Consider the following 19,293-nt stretch of genomic DNA (forward strand, 5'->3'; position numbering starts at 1 on the left):
AAACTGTCAATTCACTACAATAACAGAAGATGTATTTTCATACTTGCTTCTAGTAGTATGCAGGGAGTTTTGGTTTTATTTGCCGAAGGTTTTGAGATATACGTTTCTGCTGCCACCTCACTACACAGACGGTGGATGGTATTTCATTCATGCTGAAGAAATAGTCCCTGTAAAAGATGTCATGAAATATATTTAAAATATAATAAACATATTCAAAGGGACACTGATTCTGAACAACGATGTTTTTTTTAATGCTGTGCACCACAAATGAAACTGCATTCACCTTCACTGTATTGGAAGGAGATGGAAATCTCAAAACCAAGGAAGACAAATTCAAAAATGTTTTTTTCTGTTTGTGATTTGGGTGAAAAGACCCTTTAACATTTCAATCCACGCAGATGAGTGCAGCACAACTTTTTTCCTTGAGTAATTTCAGTGCGGTTAGACCACCGGTTAGTCAAGTCATTTTTATTTATATAGCACCAAATCACAGAAGTTGTCTCAGGGCACTTTTCACATAGAGCAGGTCTAGACTTTACTCTTTCATTTACAGAGACCCAACGTTCCCCAATGAACAAGTTTCAAGCGGGTTTTTAATATGTAATGTGTTCACATTGGAAAGTGACTAAGTATACTGAAAGAAGTCAGACTGATTGCATACTAAATATGCTTTGTTTTTGAGTGTGTCCTTGATAAGCATTATTCTCCCACAATGCAATGCACAAAAGAAATGTGGAATCTGCTGACAGCTGGAAAAATTAAAACTAATTGCTTTTCCTCTTGGAAGCCTACAAACTGGTTAAGTATGATGATTTATTGCATATTAACTGCATTGTACTACAGAGATTAGTGTAAAGTACATATGTTGTACAATTTAATTAGTATGTAGTATGGAATTGGGACATACTGTAGCAAAAATGATAAAATGCTATCATTTAATGAGCCACTAGATGGCGCTTGTAGTACAGAACTGTGCTGCTATTGGTTTAATACAGAAATTTATCCTGTGACGAAGTACCAGGCTGAGACAAAAATACTCCTAAACCATTTACCAAAGACAAAAAAAGTCCAGTAGACGAAGATGATGAAGATAAAGTAATCCTTTACTTCAACATGTGTGTGTGTTCATATCTCTGTGATGGAAAGGGAAGGCAGACATGGGCATTTATCCTTGAATGATTCTGCTAAGAGGGATGCTAAAGCTAATTTACAAGACATTGGTGTAATCACAAAATACAACAAGATAAAGTGCAAAAGTCAAATATGAAAAAATACACATATAATGGTTAAAATCTAATAGTTTCACATTGCAATAATAAACACTAGTCATTGGTTCCAGGAACAGTGTCATACTCAATATGCTTTCCAAATGGTTTAAATACACATTCGAAGATGTGGAATACTTCTCTCACTAATAAGATAATTTAAGGTAATAATAATAATTTATTTACTTTAGTTTTTTGTTTTACATTGACAAGTATCATGTAAAAAATGGAATAAAATCAGTGAGTGTAGGTAAAATACTCAGTTGACTCAGGAAGTCTTGCCTGTAACTGTGGCTCAGCAAACTCTGAGCACAGTGTTGATGAACCACACTCTCCCTTTGCTTTGCTATGAAATGACCCCATTTTCACTTTCTGCAGCCCTCTGCAAATGCAAACGCACATGCAAACTCACACAAACATATACATTTCATGTTCATAGCGATCCCCATTAATACTGTACTGGAACATCAGTCAAGTCTGTAATATTTACAGTGGTTGAGGCAGCACCATGCTGCCTGTACTTGAAAAGATTCCACTTTTTCTTAAGGTAAGAGGAGCGACGAATGCATCAGAGTCTGTCCTCCTTCTCCTCTTCTCTTCATCTTCTTTTCAGTGCCAGTTTTTCTTTTTTCTTCCTTGTCTTTAACACATCCTCCTGTAACAGCTCATTTTTTCTCTCCACGAATCCATCTGTCGATCCGTTTAGGTCCCCTTCTTCGACTCCCACTCCTGGAAACCAGGAGAGACGGCACAAAGTGAGAAAAGCACTTACATACATCTGACCTTGTTACACAACCACAAACACACACTGTACCTTCGCCTTCTGCATGACGTTCCCCTTGGAGGAGGCGTAAAGCGATGGAGGGCGTTTACGAAGCTCCGATGCTGTGTTGACCGGCACAGTCTCATTGTAAACCTTTTCAACCTTGTTGCTCTGTGCCTGTATACACATTCACATACACAGACCAAGACAAACACAAGCACAAATGTCAGATGTCACTACTTTCCAGTAAGGCTGCAACTATCAACTAACGATTATTTTCATTATTGATTAAGCTGTTGATTATTTGTTGACAGATTAATCGATTAGTTGTTTGGTCCACAAAATGTCAGAAAATGGTGAAAAATCTCGATCACTGTTTCCCAAAGCCCAAGGTTACGTCCTCAAATGTCTTGCTCTGTCCAGACCAAAAGTCCACAACCCGAAGATATTCAGTTTACTGGCATAGAGGACTAAAGAAACCGGAAAATACTCACATTTGTGGAGCTGGAATCTGAGACTTTGGACATTTTTTTCTTAAAAAATGACTCTTAACAATTAATTGACTATCAAAATAGTTGGCAATTTATCCAAAGTTGGCAACTAAGTGATTAATCAACTAATCATTACATATCTACTTTCAAGAATTATGGTGAACATCTGAAATTATATAATATACTGAGATTTGGCAATAAAATGCGAAAAAGTGCCACAAAATAGCACTTTCAGAATCTGGCATCCACCATATAGAGTAGGGTCCAAAAGTCTGAGGCCACTTTCCCAGAATGAGAAAGTGGCCTCAGACTTTTGGACCCTACTGTATATATGTATGAGTGGCTAATTCCTGAAACACTTCAATTTCTCTTAGTGGTAGATCGTTTTTTTTAACAATTAAACAGGAGAGTTTCTGTCTCTGCTGTAGCTGCCTACCTTGACATTGATCTTGGTGTCAGTATGAGGACCTAGTGCTCCTCTAGCCAGTGATTTCTTCAGGTTTTCTTTGACCTCTGTCAGTCTGAGCTCCAGCTCCACCCTCTCCTCCTCCTTCTGTTTGCACAGTGTCTCCAGCTCGGCTAACCGCTGTTCCACACAGTGACCTGCACACACACAAACACACATACTCATAGTTAGTCCTGCTACCAAGCAGAACTCTGAACAGTGCCGTGTGTGTGCTTTGTCCCTGACCTGCACCACTCTTCATCTCCTCCTTCAGTTCCTTCTTCTCCCTGCGAAGGGAAATCAGTGCATTTCTGAGCTCTTCCTTTTGCTTCTCTAGCTCCTCTTTCTGTGTCAGGTACCGCCTGGCGTCCTCCTCTGCACGCGTCTTCCCGTAACGTTTATACTGGTTTACATCTAACAAAAAAAAAATATGGCAGAATATCAACAGGACAGCAATGCGGGTACTGCTTTATAATGATAGAGTGTCAGTATTTCAGCTAGCTAACTATCCACGTCATCAAACTTTGGCTTTTCACTGCAATTATGATCCAGAGAAGCCAAATGTGACATGTCTGACAATCTTCAGTTCAGGAGGAAGGCTGTGGCCACTTTTTTATATCATATGATTTTCCTGTAGTCAGTGTAATGAATTATGAAAAGAAAGGAGACTCACTGGAGGCGTGTCTCTTGACGGCAGCCTGTTGTTCAGTTTTTTCAGAGTCCCTGCTGGAGAATGAGGAGTGACGTCTCACCTGGGCGGCTCTGCTGTCGACATCCTCATCCTGCAGGTGGGGGGGATAATGATAATGTACCATTTACAGGGTCCATTTTATTTGTATGCATCAATATGTTTTTTTTGATTGAACCATGCAGTGAGAGTCATCAATATTCCATCCAGGACAACAATCCACGCTACTTGACAGCAAGCTCAGTGCTGTCATGCGCAGTCTCCATGTTTGACAGCTTGAAGTTTAATGATGTTGTACATTATCACTATTTCAGAGGTTGTTTTCTCACCGCAATACTTTCATAGACCTCATCATATGTTCTGGAGTCTGTGGAGGCACTGCTGGATGACGCAGCAGTGGTAGTGGCCCATCTGAGAGGATAAGAGACAAATTTTAAAAAGAAAATTAAGATAGATCAAGTATTTCCGTATGAAAACTTCAATAAGAGACATACAACTCTAGATATATACAGTACATGCACGAATGCACGGATAAAACTTTAGGAAGTGACTCACAGGAAGGAGTGTCTGGCAGCGTGCCGTATATCAGTGAGTGTGTCCACGTCAATGTAGTCATAGTGCAGCTCTTCAGGGAGTGTGGCACTGCCGGTCTCTGCAAATAACACACCCAGCCAGCGGCCCAGGTCCTCCGAGCAACTGGCCTGATGGACACAGACACACACACACCAGCCACATTTTAACAACTTGATTTCCATAAAAAAAGTAGGTGTGTCATCGCTGTTAACTTTCTGTCTCATCTGTATCCACAACATGATGAGAGTGGCTACATTAAATCTCCTACACCAGTTGAAATAGTTGAAGATCTTTGGATGCAATTATATTGTACCTCTAAAGCTGCCAGTTCGCTGCCTCCTTGCAGGATGTGGAACGAGAAGGGATGTTTGGGGCCGAGGCCTCCTGGCACCACCTCTGCCCCCTTGAGGGGAATCACAATGACTGGGGGACGCTGGTCCCCAGGGTCCTTCTGCAGGTACAGACTTCCACCTCGCACTACGCACCAACGCTCCTTCCAAGAACCACTCAGACACACACTGAGGTAGCCTATGGCGACATAAAAACAGCAGACATGTTTAATGTCTTAGCATGGCTGAAGTCAGTTAACATTCAAGTCTCTTGATCTCTGTCTCTTTAGTCTTTACAGTATATTTACTTTAAATTTCTCTTTAAGTTGCTTAAAAGTTATAACAAATACTTTACACACAGTACTGCTGAAAATGGTCTCATTGTCAAGGTCGAGTGAAATATTTAATTTGTCCCTAAAATTAGCAATTCACCAACTAAATTCAACCAAATAGCTTCTTGATCAATTTGTGTCCTCACCACAGCGGGGGTTGTCATGGTGACCGGAAGACAAGGGAGGCTCTCCTGGTAAGGGAGGTTTCCGTTTGGAGAAGGTGATGATTTGATTGATTTTCTTCCCTGCTGCTCGGCTCATCGACCCCGTCAGCTCTGAGAACGCACCGCGCTTTGCCCTGCCTGAAACCAAACACACCCCGGTCAGGCTGCGCTGTGACGGACAATAAGGTCACAGAGTCGAGGAGCACTTGATATACAGTACATATTTTTGTGAAAACCCCCCAACAAGTCAAGACTTATTGCACTTCTAGAATTTAATAATATATTATATTCAATTTCAGAAATGTCTTTTATTTATTCAACCAAACTCAACAGTATGTTCGTGTGTTCATACTGAATGACCCAGGTGCTGCGGGGCTCTGTCCAGCCTACTTCCTATGATGTCAGAGGGACACAATCGCAGGAAGAGGACAGGAAGGATGTCATATCTGCTCGAGCCTCACTTCCTGTCTCTCCCTCTCTCTCTCTCATGTCTCTTTAGTTCCAGAGCCACTCAGACAGTAAACAAGTTGTAACAACACTGAAACAATATCACTGCGTTTGACCTATATTCTGACCAAACATCACCTCATCCTGATTTATCCTTCCTGATTTTGTGGATAGATAAACAAAAATAGTGAAGGTGCTTTTGATGGTGAAAGGATACGTGTTTGTGTGTGTGTGAAATGCATTTTGCCAGTGACAGACTTAACTAATGTTTTGTATATTTTTACCATCAACCTAAATATTCATATTCTGGTGTCACAGCAGTAAACATTGTCGTAATAGATATTTTTTAAACATAACTTATAATGTGCATTTTAATTATGCTGCTAAAACCTTTCAAGAGAAACAAATGTTCATTAAATGTGTCAGTATTGTCATGCAACATCTCCCACACTGTTTGTTGGCAACTCCAGAGACGATATGTACTCCTTCAACTAGTAAACAAAAAAGTGACAATTATCTAATTTACAATTTTAAGATACTCTTTAATCTGCCACAAAATATTACTTTGTCTCAATTTATGTCTTATGTCTTACTCTGAATTAGGAATTTTCAAATAAATAAATACTTAATGACGATGGTTAACCTACTCAGTGTGTCAGTGGTGTCCCGTCCTGGTCCCTGTGCAGTAGAATGAGTGTCTACTGTTGGCCCGCTGTCTGAGTCAGATGCCTGCCTCTCATAGTGTAGCACCTGGCAAGGAAAAAGTAGAAGGCTATATTACTTTATTACTTTTCTTCCCTTGATAAAGGAGAGGAGAGGAGAGGAGAGGAGAGTAGAGGAGACGAGACGAGACGAGAGGAGAGACATACAAATCCACAGACTGAAAACAAAGCATTCTGTCCTTTAACTGAGCAAAATCATGTCAACTTCAATCATGCTGAGTGGAAAATGTTTTATTGACTTTATGTATTTTTAAAAGTATTCTGCCAAAGTGGGGTGTTACTGTCAAGTCACCATGCATTCAGCTTGTTGGCCCTGCCAAAACTTTGTTGAGGGTATGAAGCAGTTTGAAAAATAGCCAGCACAGCAACCACAATGTAATGTCACCTCACTCACTGCTTATAAACTAGAAGCAAAAGGAACAGTTGTGTCATGCGTGGGCTGAAAGAGGTGATGTAAGCCACAGACAGTGGAAATGTAAAAACTAGGGTATAGATTAAGAATAAAAAAAGCCTCAATAAACAAAGAATTAGATGTTACAGTAAAATAAACCATAGCGAGATGCAGCTGTTGGAGCCATCATTTGGAGAGAAAGTTCAAGAAGTTGGTTGAACTGTTTTATGAGCAAATCTTATAACATAAACAAGGAAAAAACTCAAAGACAACAGATAAACAGGCAAACAGGCAAACACACACACCTTGTCAAGCTCCAACTTCCTCTGTATAATGGGAGAAGCAGATCCATTTAGTCCTTCAGTGTTGCTACTTTGGCTGCCAACATCTTGCACCACCTGGATCCAGAAAAAGAAAACGTTAACTTCCAAACACAACCTTGTGTACTCTCGCTCTCTTCAGCCTTATTCCCTCGGTCTCCAGTCACTCTTGTCTGTCTCAACACCGGCCCTTTGATGTAGTGAATAAAAAGGTACCTTGAGCCATCGCTGCGCCTGCTCTTTACTCTGAACAGCCAGGACTAGAGCTTCTCCTCCAGGCAACGAGAAACGCAACTCATGTCTCTTTTTCCGGCCTTCTTTCGGGACATAGATGACGTTGCACAGATTCAGCGGGAGCTCCGTGTGAGGAGTGCTTTCTTTGATGCTCTTATAGCACTAAAAAAAGATAGAGAAAGACAGTGATGTTGAAAAATAGACAGAAAGAGGAATATGGTATCTACAGTATCAGTCAAAAGTTTCAACAAACTTTTTCATTCAAGTAAAGGGGTAAAGGTGTGTCCAAACTTTTGACTGGTACTGTAGGTACTGCTGACTGTTGTAAAAGCTTTCATTTAATTTGTGACATTTGTGACTGAGTGTGTCTGCTTAATATCCAGTGACATACTCACTCCCATTAGCTCTGTTTGCCTTAACGTTCAAGCTAAGTTTCTGCCAATAACACTGTAATTGAGGCCCCTGAAAACTTGGTCTCATATTCTAAATATTTATAGCTAAATAAGCAACAACTTAGTTTAAGGTTTATTTCTTAAGAGTTTAACACTTAAAAACTCAGCTACTCTGCTTCATCAGGACTGTCTGGGTGTGGTTTGATCAGATTTGTATTGACAGCATCAGCCAACAACCTCACAACTAAAGTACAACGGAAGTACATGACATCACCTTTAACCAACTGAGCGCTACTAACTTCAAACCAGTCAGAAGAGCACAGAGAAAACAGCCCAGACAGAAATCTAACTGGCAGAAAATATTGTGATTATGTTGTAATTTCACGGCTCATATCAAGAAGCTAACTGAGAAAATAGAATTTCAGGGCCTTTAAATTTGAACCTTTGAGCTTTAAAATCGCTCAGTTTACCTGAAGTTTATTATCTCGGACAACAACGAGCTGTTTAGCCCACTGGCCGAAGCGTTTCTTGCGCAGCAGGAAGGCACAGATGCGGCAGTCTCTGACAGGTCCGTCTGGGCTTTCCTCAGCTGTCCATCTCTGACGTTGGTCCCGCCCTTTGGCCTCCTCTTCCTCTTCTTCGTAAGACTCGTAAGAACTGCTCAGAGCATCGGAGTCGTTGTCTGAACACCAAAAATACCACAGATCATTAATTTGTAAAACAACAACAGACAATTTCAGGTTCTCTTCATTCATGTATTCTACATACTTTATGTTTACAGTATGCCTCTGTTTATACTTGTAAATTTGAATTGATAGCATGAATAATGGCAGGCTCACAGGAGTTTTTAGGAGGTCCATTAATCCTGGTGAGGGGGTAGTTGTTGTCGGCATCTTCATAGTAGGCATCCTCCACAGAGTTCCTGGAAGCTACAGGAGAGGAAAAAAAGATATATGAGAGAGAGCAACGCAAACCTATAATTATTCATAAGAGTGCAAATCTGTGTTACTGAATGTATGTACAGAACTGACCGTTCATATTTGTGGTAAAGTACTGAGGGGTGGATCCAGGATCTAGAGGAACAGCCTCTTCATAGTAGTCATCAGGAAGTGGGGTGGTTGGCAGGGGAGGGGGTGTGTCGGTCGGTGTCTGAGGAACCAAAGTGAAGGTTAAACCAAAATCTGAAGCACAAGGACAAGAAAGGCAGGTGGACTGACAGGTAGATAGTGTAGGTGACTTACAGATTTATTAGGATGAGTCTTCTCCTCTTCCTCTTTGGGCTCTTTCTGCTCAACTGGAGATGCACTGAGCATGTGCAAATCACAATCTGGTGAAACAACAGAGGGTTGATGTTAACAGTAGTGTAAATGTGCTCAAAAATATTTTCGATATACTTGCTCAAAATGTTCATTTTTATATTCAAACCTGACTCAGATCACCAGACTCATTACTCGATTTCATTAGAAGGAGGCACACATAACATCTTGTTTATTTTATTAGACAGAATATAAATTTTTCATAGTAAACTTATGACAGATAAATTGTGGTGATTTCCATATTTTAATAAGTTGGGCTCCAAATTATCTGGAGGAAACTAGACAGTTGAGCAGTTATTAGATTTTTGAGCAAAGACTGAGGCATGGACCTAAATTGGCTGATTTAGGGTGCATTTTTATTGCTTTCTACAAATTGAATTTCAGCTCAATATATCTTATAATAGATGTTAATTACTTAATTTAATAGATGCTGTGGTACAATAATTGGAAATACACAATAATAATCATTTCTACACATGAGGTCATGACACTGGACTGGTTTGAAGGAGCTCTTAGAGTCGACTCACCAAAATCCTCAAACAGAGACTCTACAAAGCTTGTGCCGTTGCCATAAAGACAGCTGTTCATGTAGACGTCTGATCCATTGACTGTGGAAAAGATAAATTAGGGATTAGAAATAGGATCAGACATAGGGATAGGGTTGGGTTTTATGGTAAGATCGGGAGAATTAGGATTATCAAAGTGTATAGAGATGCAGGGAAGTGAGTGATTGCTCATTGAGGATCAATACTGAATTGTCTGCATTTTAGGCAAATAAACTGTATGGAGATCTTTATCAGACAACAAGACCATGCAGACTGGAGTTTGCAAATCTATGCGCCAGAAGATCGAAGATAACTCAAGTTAGAAAATGTGTGTGAACGGATGCCAAAACTTCCAGACTCTCTGGAAGTATTTTTCAATCAGCATTAATTTCGTAGGCTGTGAGAAAGTTTTTGGCTGTATTCAAATTAGAAACAAGTTAAAAAAAAAACAACTGAACATATGTGGATTATTCTGATCTATTGTGTACAAATCTGAGGAGTGAGTATGGGTAGCACAGTCTGGGCCCACTGAAACACAAACTTGTTGTGAGGATGTGCTTACCCCCCAGGATGTTTTGCTATTCTCCTCAGTTTGACCTCATCTCATTATCCTCTTTAAACTTTATATTTCGTTATCCTCTTACATCAACCGTTTTATCCCCTCTGACATCCTGTATTCTCTCAGATAAACAAGGATCTACTACAAAGACCTCAGTAAGATTTCATTTCACAGAGCTGCTGCATTTTGTTGCATTGACTACACTTTCTGTATCGTATCTCATACAGTGTTGTGCGGTTGCAGTCTGGTTGGCTCATGACAGCAAGGTTGCAAAAAGACCTGGGTTGAGTAAGAGAGAAAGGCTGTGTCTCTGTCTAAATGAACACTGTGACCTTGAGCAAATTGCTCAACTCCGAGATGCTTCAGCTGAACTGCTACAAATGTCAAACTGAATTAATGTGAGCCAGGATGCGGCTGAAAAACCGCAAGCATGCTCAGTCAGATCCAAATGGATAAATAAAAGTTAAAGGGTAACATCAGTTTTATTTATAGTTCTCCCCAATTTAACACTCTGATTTACATTTTCCTGTATGTAAATAGATTTTTAGCATTTTTTTTTTGTTCTTCTTAAAATACATGCTGTACCTTTGCTGTGTCAAACCTACAGCAGCTTGAAATTAAGTTCTGCTTGTAACTTATGGGTGTCAGAAGACCCCAATTCAGGCTCAGTGCAATTACAATAAATTAATTCTTCATTCCCGATGCAACTGACTCTATAAACAAATATGTGGATGTTGTTTTTGTGCTGTACAAGAATTAATGGAAGCTAAGCTGTGCCATCTGTAAAATAACATCAGCATAAAAGTACACAAATACTGGTATTATGCAACAATAGCCATTAGCCAATCGACAGCCAATCTAGAGGAGTTTGTCACATCACTGCAATTTATGAGACTAATAAGATATTAACCAAAAAATATAGGCTATAATGGTTATGCACATTGCCCACTCAAGTGAGACTTAATTAATCTATACGGTAGCACTTGTACCTGACAGCTGCACTGTGTCCAGGATGTTGCGTATGGAGGCCATCTTGTCAGCAGTGGCAGGACTGACCGTCTCGTGGTCCAGCATCTTCAGCAGAGAGCCCAGCTCACTCACAAGTCGCTCCATCACCACTGACGACCACAAAATATACAAAACAATACATTATTTGGGTTTGCAGTATGACCATAAAATACTTCTGGTGTTGAGCAGCATCCAAATCCCATACTTAAAGTACATTCCTAAAATGCCTGTGTTATTATACAAAGTGCATCAAATATCAATTTAACACACACATGCAAGCACATACAGGCAAGTGCCAGCGAAACTGGCGGTTCATGATGGGCATGAAGTCAATTTGGAACTCAGCTTACCGCCTGTTGCAACAGCTGACAAGGAAGAGACGTTTACCATCCTAACATATCTCCCGATTTACTTTGTCGACCTCAGAGTGTGTTTGTGTGTCTTTCTCTTGAGTTTTCTGTCTGGTCTTTTGTTCCCACACCACCGCAGATCAAATCCTTCTTTCACTTCAGACATTTCTAGCTTTCTTTGAAAAATAATTGTTTTCATGTTAAACCCCTGACATCCTGTGTGTCCGTGTGTGTCTGTGTGTGTGTTTTGTTGACCTTGACACTGTTCCAAATGCTCTGACACACTCTCACACATCCTGCTTGCTCAGAGCTGACAAAGAGAGAGAGGTTGTGGGGGGGAGGTAGAAAGTCAGAGAAAAAAGGAGGTGAGGAGGAGGAGGGGGCATGAGGCTTCCTTCCCTCAAGGAAATGGAGCCAAAGTAAAGAAGAAAATCTTTAGTTCTACTAGAGATAGGAAAGGATATGGTTACCAAACTGGAAACTTCATTCAGCTGATCACTCATTCATAAGAGAAGTTTGGGAGGTTGACGTTTGACATGAAGGATATAAATTGAGGTAGATGATGAACTTTTCTGTGTGTGTATTTTTGTTTAATTGCTCAATAGGGCTAATGGGGGGGAAAATGGGGCGAATCATACTTTTCTGGTTAGAAACTTTTCCTGTTAACGTCACAGTTTAAGATCCACAAACCTTAAAGGTGCAGTGTGTAGAATTTAGCAGCAACTACCAGAAAGGACTTGGCAGAAATGGAATATAATATTCATAAGTATGTTTTAATTAGTGTATAATCCCATGAAAAAAAGGAATCGTTGTGTTTTTTTTATATCTACATAGGGAGCGGGTCCTCTTCCATGGAGGCGGCCATGTTTCTACAGTAGCCCAGAATGGACAAACCAAACGCTGGCTCTAGAGAGGGCCTTTCATGTTTTTTTTGAGTTTCACAGCACCGCAGGTTCTCCTACATACTTGAAAGAGGAGGGCGGGTGGAGGAGTATTCAGATGCCACTAAGTCCTACACACTGGTCCTTTAAATAATTTCATTTAATTTTCATTTGGGTTTCAGTGGAAACCCTTGATGTTCCACTTGCTCTTTAAGTGGCTTTTTCCATCCAGCCAAGAAAAATATTTTGGGGAACCATTTAGTCTTGGTTATTTTTGGCATTCAAATTGTTATTACAATGTCATTTCACCCAAAATATAGATTTTTAAAAAAGTTGACAGGAAGTTCAAGGACACTTCAGCAGAGATGTTGGAGCCTCAGCAAGAGGCTGCTGTACACAGTCAAAGTACTGATATGACAATAAGTGTATTAGTTTACTAGCTCCTTGTTAACGCTCTCTGGGAATCATTTGAAATATTAACCGGAGGACACACACACAGAAACTCTGCTCAAAGCATTACATCTTTACAAAGAAGTATTATTTTAATCTGCCACAGATCTGCAAACAGGGCCATTCCTCTGTGGTGAGTGGTCAGATAACACCTTAAAATCTGATTTATACGGTTTGAAAAAGTTGCTGATATATGAAATACAGTACATCCAGAAAATGTACAATTCCTGGGAAAAAACTGGTTCAAGGGTTAAGATAAAATAAGATTAAAACTCTCCCCCCCCCACACACACACACAGAGTGAGAGTATGACAGAAAAGCCCTCTCTCTCCCATCGCCTCTTCCGCCCCCCCAAGCCTGACAATACTCTATTGTCTCCTCGAGGGCCAAAATTAGATGACGACCACAATGGTCCGCAAGCCCAGCGCGAACAATACAATGTCAGAAACTCAAAGAAAAAACAAAACAGGAACTAACACACACACAGTCCAAGAGGGGCGTGGTGCAACACAGCTGCATCGTCTCGATCCATGGGCATTCAGGGTTAAAGGATATATATCCAGCAGCTGTGTGTGTGCGCTTGCTTGTGTGTGTGTGTGCATCATTTCTCAGCCAGCAGCTGTGGTTTCCTGTCTTAGTTGTCGACAGAAGCTTCACTCCACTCCTTCCTGATCTTGACTCCATCCCACTGCGAGTCTCACCTCTTCCTCTTGCTCTTCCTCCCACTTTCCCCTTTCTCCTTCTCCAATTCTCTTCATCCTGCTGCTCTTCATCCTCTGTCATCCCACACTATTGTTCCATCTATGTTCACACTTTTTCCGCCTTTTTTTTTGGTCGCTATCCTCACTCCCCCCCCCCCCCCCGTCTATTGAATGAAGAGTTTAGAAGTTTTTCAGCTGATCGTTACTCCAATTCCAGATCTCTTGTACTTCTCTGGGACCATCTCAACTCAGTCAACAAAAAGGTTTCAGTGTAATCAATCACCGTGTTAACAAAGCCAGTAGTGGGCTGATAGAGTTTCCAACCGGGACCTTTGGTCTATTTTCTGCTTATTCAATTCTAACTTTACACAGTCAAGGCCATCCATGCATTTGCTGTCTCTCTCTCCTCTAAGTCTGTGTACATCTCTCTCTGTTTCTTTCTCTCTCACTCTCTCTCGCTTTCATTTTTTTAGGGGACCGGAGGGTTCAGAGGCTGAGAATCAGCTGTTCTGGATGCTTGTGGTCAGTCTCACCCACAGAGGGATCTTTGTAACCCCCCATTCCACACATACGCATGCTCACACACTCACACACATGGCGCAGATTTCCTCTTCGAATCCTTGTTTTTTTCCCCCCACTGATGGACACAGACGTTCACTTAACTCACAGCGAGGACACAAACACTATTAATTTGTCTTGCAGAGAAATTATCCTATACAGAGAAAACATGCCGTCAAAAGAGGAAAATGTGTTTGTGTGTTTGTGTGTGTGTGTGTGCTTTTACATACATTTTTGTGTGTTTCCACAGACTGCCTGAAGAAGGCCAGTCATGAGACCGGGGCCATGCGACTCTCATTTGAACTGATTTAGCGTGTTTGCTTGCAACTCACAACAAAACAACTACCACTCGCTACTGCTGCTGCTGTTTATCTCACCACATAATGCTAAAAGATACTTTTCTCCTCCTGACCTGAGGCTTTCACTCCCATCCATTACATGTCTAACCCATCAATCACAACAATCCAAGCCTAACCTCCTCCTTGACTCACCTCTCCCATCCAAACTATCCCTCTTTTTATTTCCCAACACTTTAGGACTAGGAAAAAATATATGATTGCCTTGATGTTACCTGAAACACATGATACTCTTATGTGACATAAACATAAGTTTTTCACGCCTTTCTCAAGTAAAGAGAATTTCAAGTCTCCGAAGTGTATGAAGTTGCTGTTTTGCTCTACAGCAGGCGTCCTCATTCTGCCTCCCCCACACTCCCAGAGGCTGAGGTCCCTCCAGATCCCACATTCTCCTTTCCACTCCTTTCTTTCCCTCCCTCTCTGATCCTTTCCTTTTAACTCCTCTCCCTCGTAGGCCTCCCTGCGTCCCTCTCCAGACACCCATCCTCTCCAGACAGAGGTCAGAGTTCAAGTCTTGGCGGCCCCAGCGGCTCCCTCTGAGACAAAAGTTTACTTCAGAAATTCTGCATCCTGTAATTAATATTTTCGTGACAACAGTAGATGGTGTCAGCGCTCACCCCGGGGTTAGCATTCAGTCAGAGGTCTCAAAAAAGTCCCCTCCGAACCAAGCGGGCAAGATCTTTAAAAAGAAACAGCTGGGGTAGAATAAGTCGTGGAATTGTCTCTTTTTCACATTCTTTCAGTATCTTATCATTTTCCCCAGATAGTAAATGGTGAGACACAGCAAACAGAGCTTGACATTGGCTCTGCCACTGTGGCACTGCATGCGCTTCATTTCAGTCTATTGTGGTACTGTGGTTTCAACATGTAAGCAGCCACAGGTAAGGAGACACCCAGCCACCGTGGGACAGTCACATACCATGGTTATTTAGCTCAACAAAGAAAACTTTAAAGTCCCACTTCACTCAAAAATGCATTCTGATTTTGAGTTTCACTGTGCAGAATGATGTATGTTTGACACTAGAAAGCTGTTTTCACATTACCTCTGCTGAAAGTGGAATTTTTTTTCTGTGCTCATTGAAAATGTGATTTTAAGGGGTTGATTACGAGCGTGATTTGTGACATCACAACTAGTTTGAGGCCAATCCTGGTTCAATATTCAACTCACACAAATGTGATGTGGAAACTTGAAGCCTCCAGTGCATAAACACTGAGAACAGACTTTTCAGTGTGTCCAATAGTTCAACTTCTGAAACATTTGCATATTCATATATTTTGGAATTTTCAATGAGGGAGAATGAGTCATTTTAAGGATTTGATAGTGGTAATTATGCTTTTTTGTGGAAAAACCCTATCAGCCACACATTTTTAAATGGCTCACTGTTATGTGAAGATGTTGAAGTGAGAAAAACCTCCAAAAAACACTCAACTCTACAGCTTTATGCAGTTTTTAGACAGTTTACAGGCTTAGTTTGATATTTTGGGAGATACACTTATGCGCTTTCTTGCAAAGAGTTTGATGAGAAGACTGATACCATTCACATGTCTGTATTGTACAATATGAAGCTCGTTCCAGGAAAAAAGTTAGCTTAGCTTAGCATAATGACTGAAAACAGGGGGAAACAGCTAGCATGGCTCTGCCCAGCTCTGCAAAAAAGGTCATCTACCAGCACCTCTTAAGATCACAAATTAAGACACAACATCTTGTTTGTTTAACCCATACAAAAACTAAAAATCTGCCAGACTAATGTTTGTCTGGGTGCAGTGACTTACCAAGTTTTAAATATTGGGATTTCTCTGTTCCCTTTTGACTGACTAATTGTATAATAAACCAGTCATATTAGTACTTACTGAAATTACTACACCATCACTCAAACATGATCCAGTGTTTTTCCTGTTTGGTTGAAGAGTGTTATCAACACAACAGCTTAGTTTCCTACCAACAACAGACTGACATGTACAGACCTGCTGCTGTAGATATCTCTGTCGTGGAAAGTTTAACAACAGTAGATTTGCAGCACAGCTTATCCTCTCTTAAAACTATGACGGAAACCAAAACAGTTGAGTTTATGGTGGTTAAGTTATTTCACTTTGTTCTGAACTGAACGTTTTGAACTTTCTGACTCTCTGAGAGAGAATGGAAAGAGGAGGTGGGGTTCAGGGGTCACTGAGAGATGAGGAAAAGGGAAAAGGAAATGTAAGGGAACCATGGTCGAGTTCAAGGCTTACTGGTATGCGTGTGTGTCAGTGTGGTTGTATAAATGCAATCACTTATTAGAGCCTTTAGTATTATAAAACCTGTTTTAAAAATTGTATACAACTGTGTATTCTCCTTCACGTAGCTGTAGTGTAAAAGTACTAAGAGGATAAGTCTTTATTTCTCAAAATTCCACTAAATACTGTATGAAAACTTTGTCCTTCTCTGCCTCATTTAAAGCGAACTTAAAACCTCACTTTCTACAAATTTCTCCCACTTGTGGCAGTGGTATAGAGCTGCAATAATTAGTTGAATATTCGATTAATTGCCAATTATTTTTAATAGATTACTGGGATCGACTTTTTTTTTTTTTTTTTTTTTACCATTTTATGGACCAAACAACTAATTGATTAATCAAGAAAACAACTGACAGATTAATTTAAAATAAAAATATTCGTTAGTTGAAGCCCTACAGTAGTTGCAAAATTTGTCCAGAACATACCAGCGTAAATTACTCCTCTTTTTTCCTGCTTTTTTTCTCTCTAAGCTGCTTGTTCATTTCACAGGCCCTTTTTATTTAAGACATTTTGACACAGTATAAAATCACAGGTGTGAATAATACAATTAACAATGGCTGGATTCCATTTAGCTTATTCAGTTTTAGGGTCCTTGTGCGTGCTGGCTCACTGTCACACTCTCACGGTTTACTGGGACACTTGAATAGAACAAACAACCATCGTTAATGTTATTAGTAACACCTGAGCTTTGCCTATTGTGACTAGTCACAATGTCCGCTGTGAAAAAGCCTTTATATCACACACTGTTTGCTCTGATGTGACTAATGTTATATTGTTCATGAGCAGACGCTGTAACAGAGCACCCATAGTGCAGTCATTGAATATAAAACTTCAATTTAGACAATTACTTATCATGAATATTTTTTATCTTCATCATCATTTTATGTAAACGATCATTATTATTATTATATGGTTGTATAAAACTCCATCATTGCTAATAATTGTTAATTAAAATAGTTTGGAGGTTGTAGTGGTGAGGCTGCTCAGGCTTTGTACACTCACTGTCAGTAGTTTCGACATAAGTTTGATTGTAAAATAAGGATGAGCTATTTCTTTTACCTAATTTTACTCTTCTATTTAAGGGAACTGACATCATTTTTTTTTGGTGTAAATGATACTATGCAGATACTATAGTCATGTGCCTACTAGATCAATTACCTGTAGGCAACATGATGTTTTAATGAAGCATGAATTAATGCTTTTCCACTGTCTGATTTATTTTTTTGCCCACAATGGTCATTGTTTCCCTTATGATAATCACATCCTCGTTTGCCAGATTTTCAATTTAGGCCAATGCTTCATCACCTGCCTGGTCAAACATAATGCAGCTTCCTGTTTCCAGCGCAGTATAGCCTGAAGGCGCAGAAACAGAGCGTCTATTCAGCTTCTGCTGCCGCTGCTGCTGCTGCTGCTTCACTTCCAGCAGCGCTGCTTCCAACGGGGCACTTCTCTGTTGGTATCAGATTGCATCACTCTACCTGAGGAGGATACCTCCTCCATCCTCACACACAGAGCACCAACCGGCGTGTAGGTGTGTGACGTCACTCTCCCGTTACTCCAGCGGTGTACCGGGAGCAGCGCGAGGCGCGACTCGGTTGTCGAAGTTTAGGTTCACGTCGGTTTTACGAGACCTCGTGCAAAATAAGTCTCTTCGACAATGCTATTTATAAACCTCATTAAATCTCAATTTGTTGTGGTGAGTTTTAAGTTTAACTTTAGTGTAGTCCGTCCTTTTTAAATATCTAAGTAGAGCGTTTGTGACTACATTTATCTCTTTAGACGAGCTTAAATTGATATTTATGCCTTGAGTCAATGTCTTCTTTTAAAGTTTTTAACAGTTGGCTCTTTGTCGTGAATAAATGTGAATGTGATGAAGAGGGACTGTTACTCACCACTCTGGCGTTTGGACTCCATGTCGTTTGATATCCCAAAGTCCGACTTATTCTGCTTCTTTCCAGTAATAATCCCTTGGTTGTTTCATTTAAAAAGGTACGGTTGTTAACATGTGAGGGCGGCTTGTTCGCCACGGACACGGCGGAGCTCCGTCAGCCTCCGTGCGGCGGAGTGAGTCAGAGTGGCCGCTACGGTTTATAGTTTGACTCGGCAGCCGTTGGTGCCTCATCCAGACCGCCCTGGGTCCTAGTGCTAGTCCTAGCAACGTTACTAAATATTTGTTTGGTTTGTCCTCTTTATATATACAGTCTGTGGGTTTGCTGCATATTTATGCCATGAGTCTAGAAGATCACACGCTACTTCCATATGAGGAGACACAATCCCTTAAAACCTCTTAGTGTTGTTCATTTTGTATTTACGTGTAAAACTGCCAGTGGTGGATAAGATTATTTATTCCATTACTTAGATTTGAAGGACTTTACTGGAGTATTTAAATTTAATGCTACTTCATAAGCTACATCTATTTCGTTACAATTCAGACAGAAATGTTGTACTTCTTACTCTACTACATATTTGACAGCTATAGTTACTTTACAGATTAAGAATTTACATACAAAACATGATGAGTTTATAAAACATGGTTACATTAAACAGTATAGTATGCAACTTACACATTGATGTGTCAGTGATAAAAAAACAACTGATATCACCATTTTTATGCACCGAGTTCTTTTACATTTGAATAAGTACTTTTTGCTAATGTTACTAAGTTACTTCAAGTAACATTTTGAGTGCCGGACTTGTAATGAAGTATTTTTACGTGTGATATGGCAGCTTTTTCAAATC

General features: G+C 40.3%; 1 protein-coding gene across 1 annotated transcript; it reads right to left on the reverse strand.

The window, feature by feature from the left end:
* Nucleotides 1–1,866: 1,866 nt before the first annotated feature.
* Nucleotides 1,867–18,647, reverse strand: afap1l1b (actin filament associated protein 1-like 1b). Its single transcript, XM_042432279.1, has 19 exons — nucleotides 18,447–18,647; nucleotides 10,966–11,094; nucleotides 9,400–9,480; nucleotides 8,798–8,883; nucleotides 8,588–8,705; nucleotides 8,396–8,485; nucleotides 8,027–8,238; nucleotides 7,147–7,326; nucleotides 6,916–7,008; nucleotides 6,145–6,247; nucleotides 5,033–5,188; nucleotides 4,539–4,753; nucleotides 4,208–4,353; nucleotides 3,982–4,063; nucleotides 3,638–3,746; nucleotides 3,211–3,378; nucleotides 2,956–3,122; nucleotides 2,080–2,205; nucleotides 1,867–1,994 (listed from the first exon to the last, which is right to left on the reverse strand). The coding sequence occupies exons 1-19, from the start codon at nucleotides 18,466–18,468 to the stop codon at nucleotides 1,968–1,970; spliced, it is 2,310 nt and encodes a 769-aa protein (XP_042288213.1). The 5' UTR covers nucleotides 18,469–18,647; the 3' UTR covers nucleotides 1,867–1,967.
* Nucleotides 18,648–19,293: the final 646 nt, after the last annotated feature.

This window comes from Thunnus maccoyii, chromosome 13, assembly GCF_910596095.1.
Source record: "Thunnus maccoyii chromosome 13, fThuMac1.1, whole genome shotgun sequence".
Lineage (NCBI taxonomy): Eukaryota > Metazoa > Chordata > Actinopteri > Scombriformes > Scombridae > Thunnus > Thunnus maccoyii.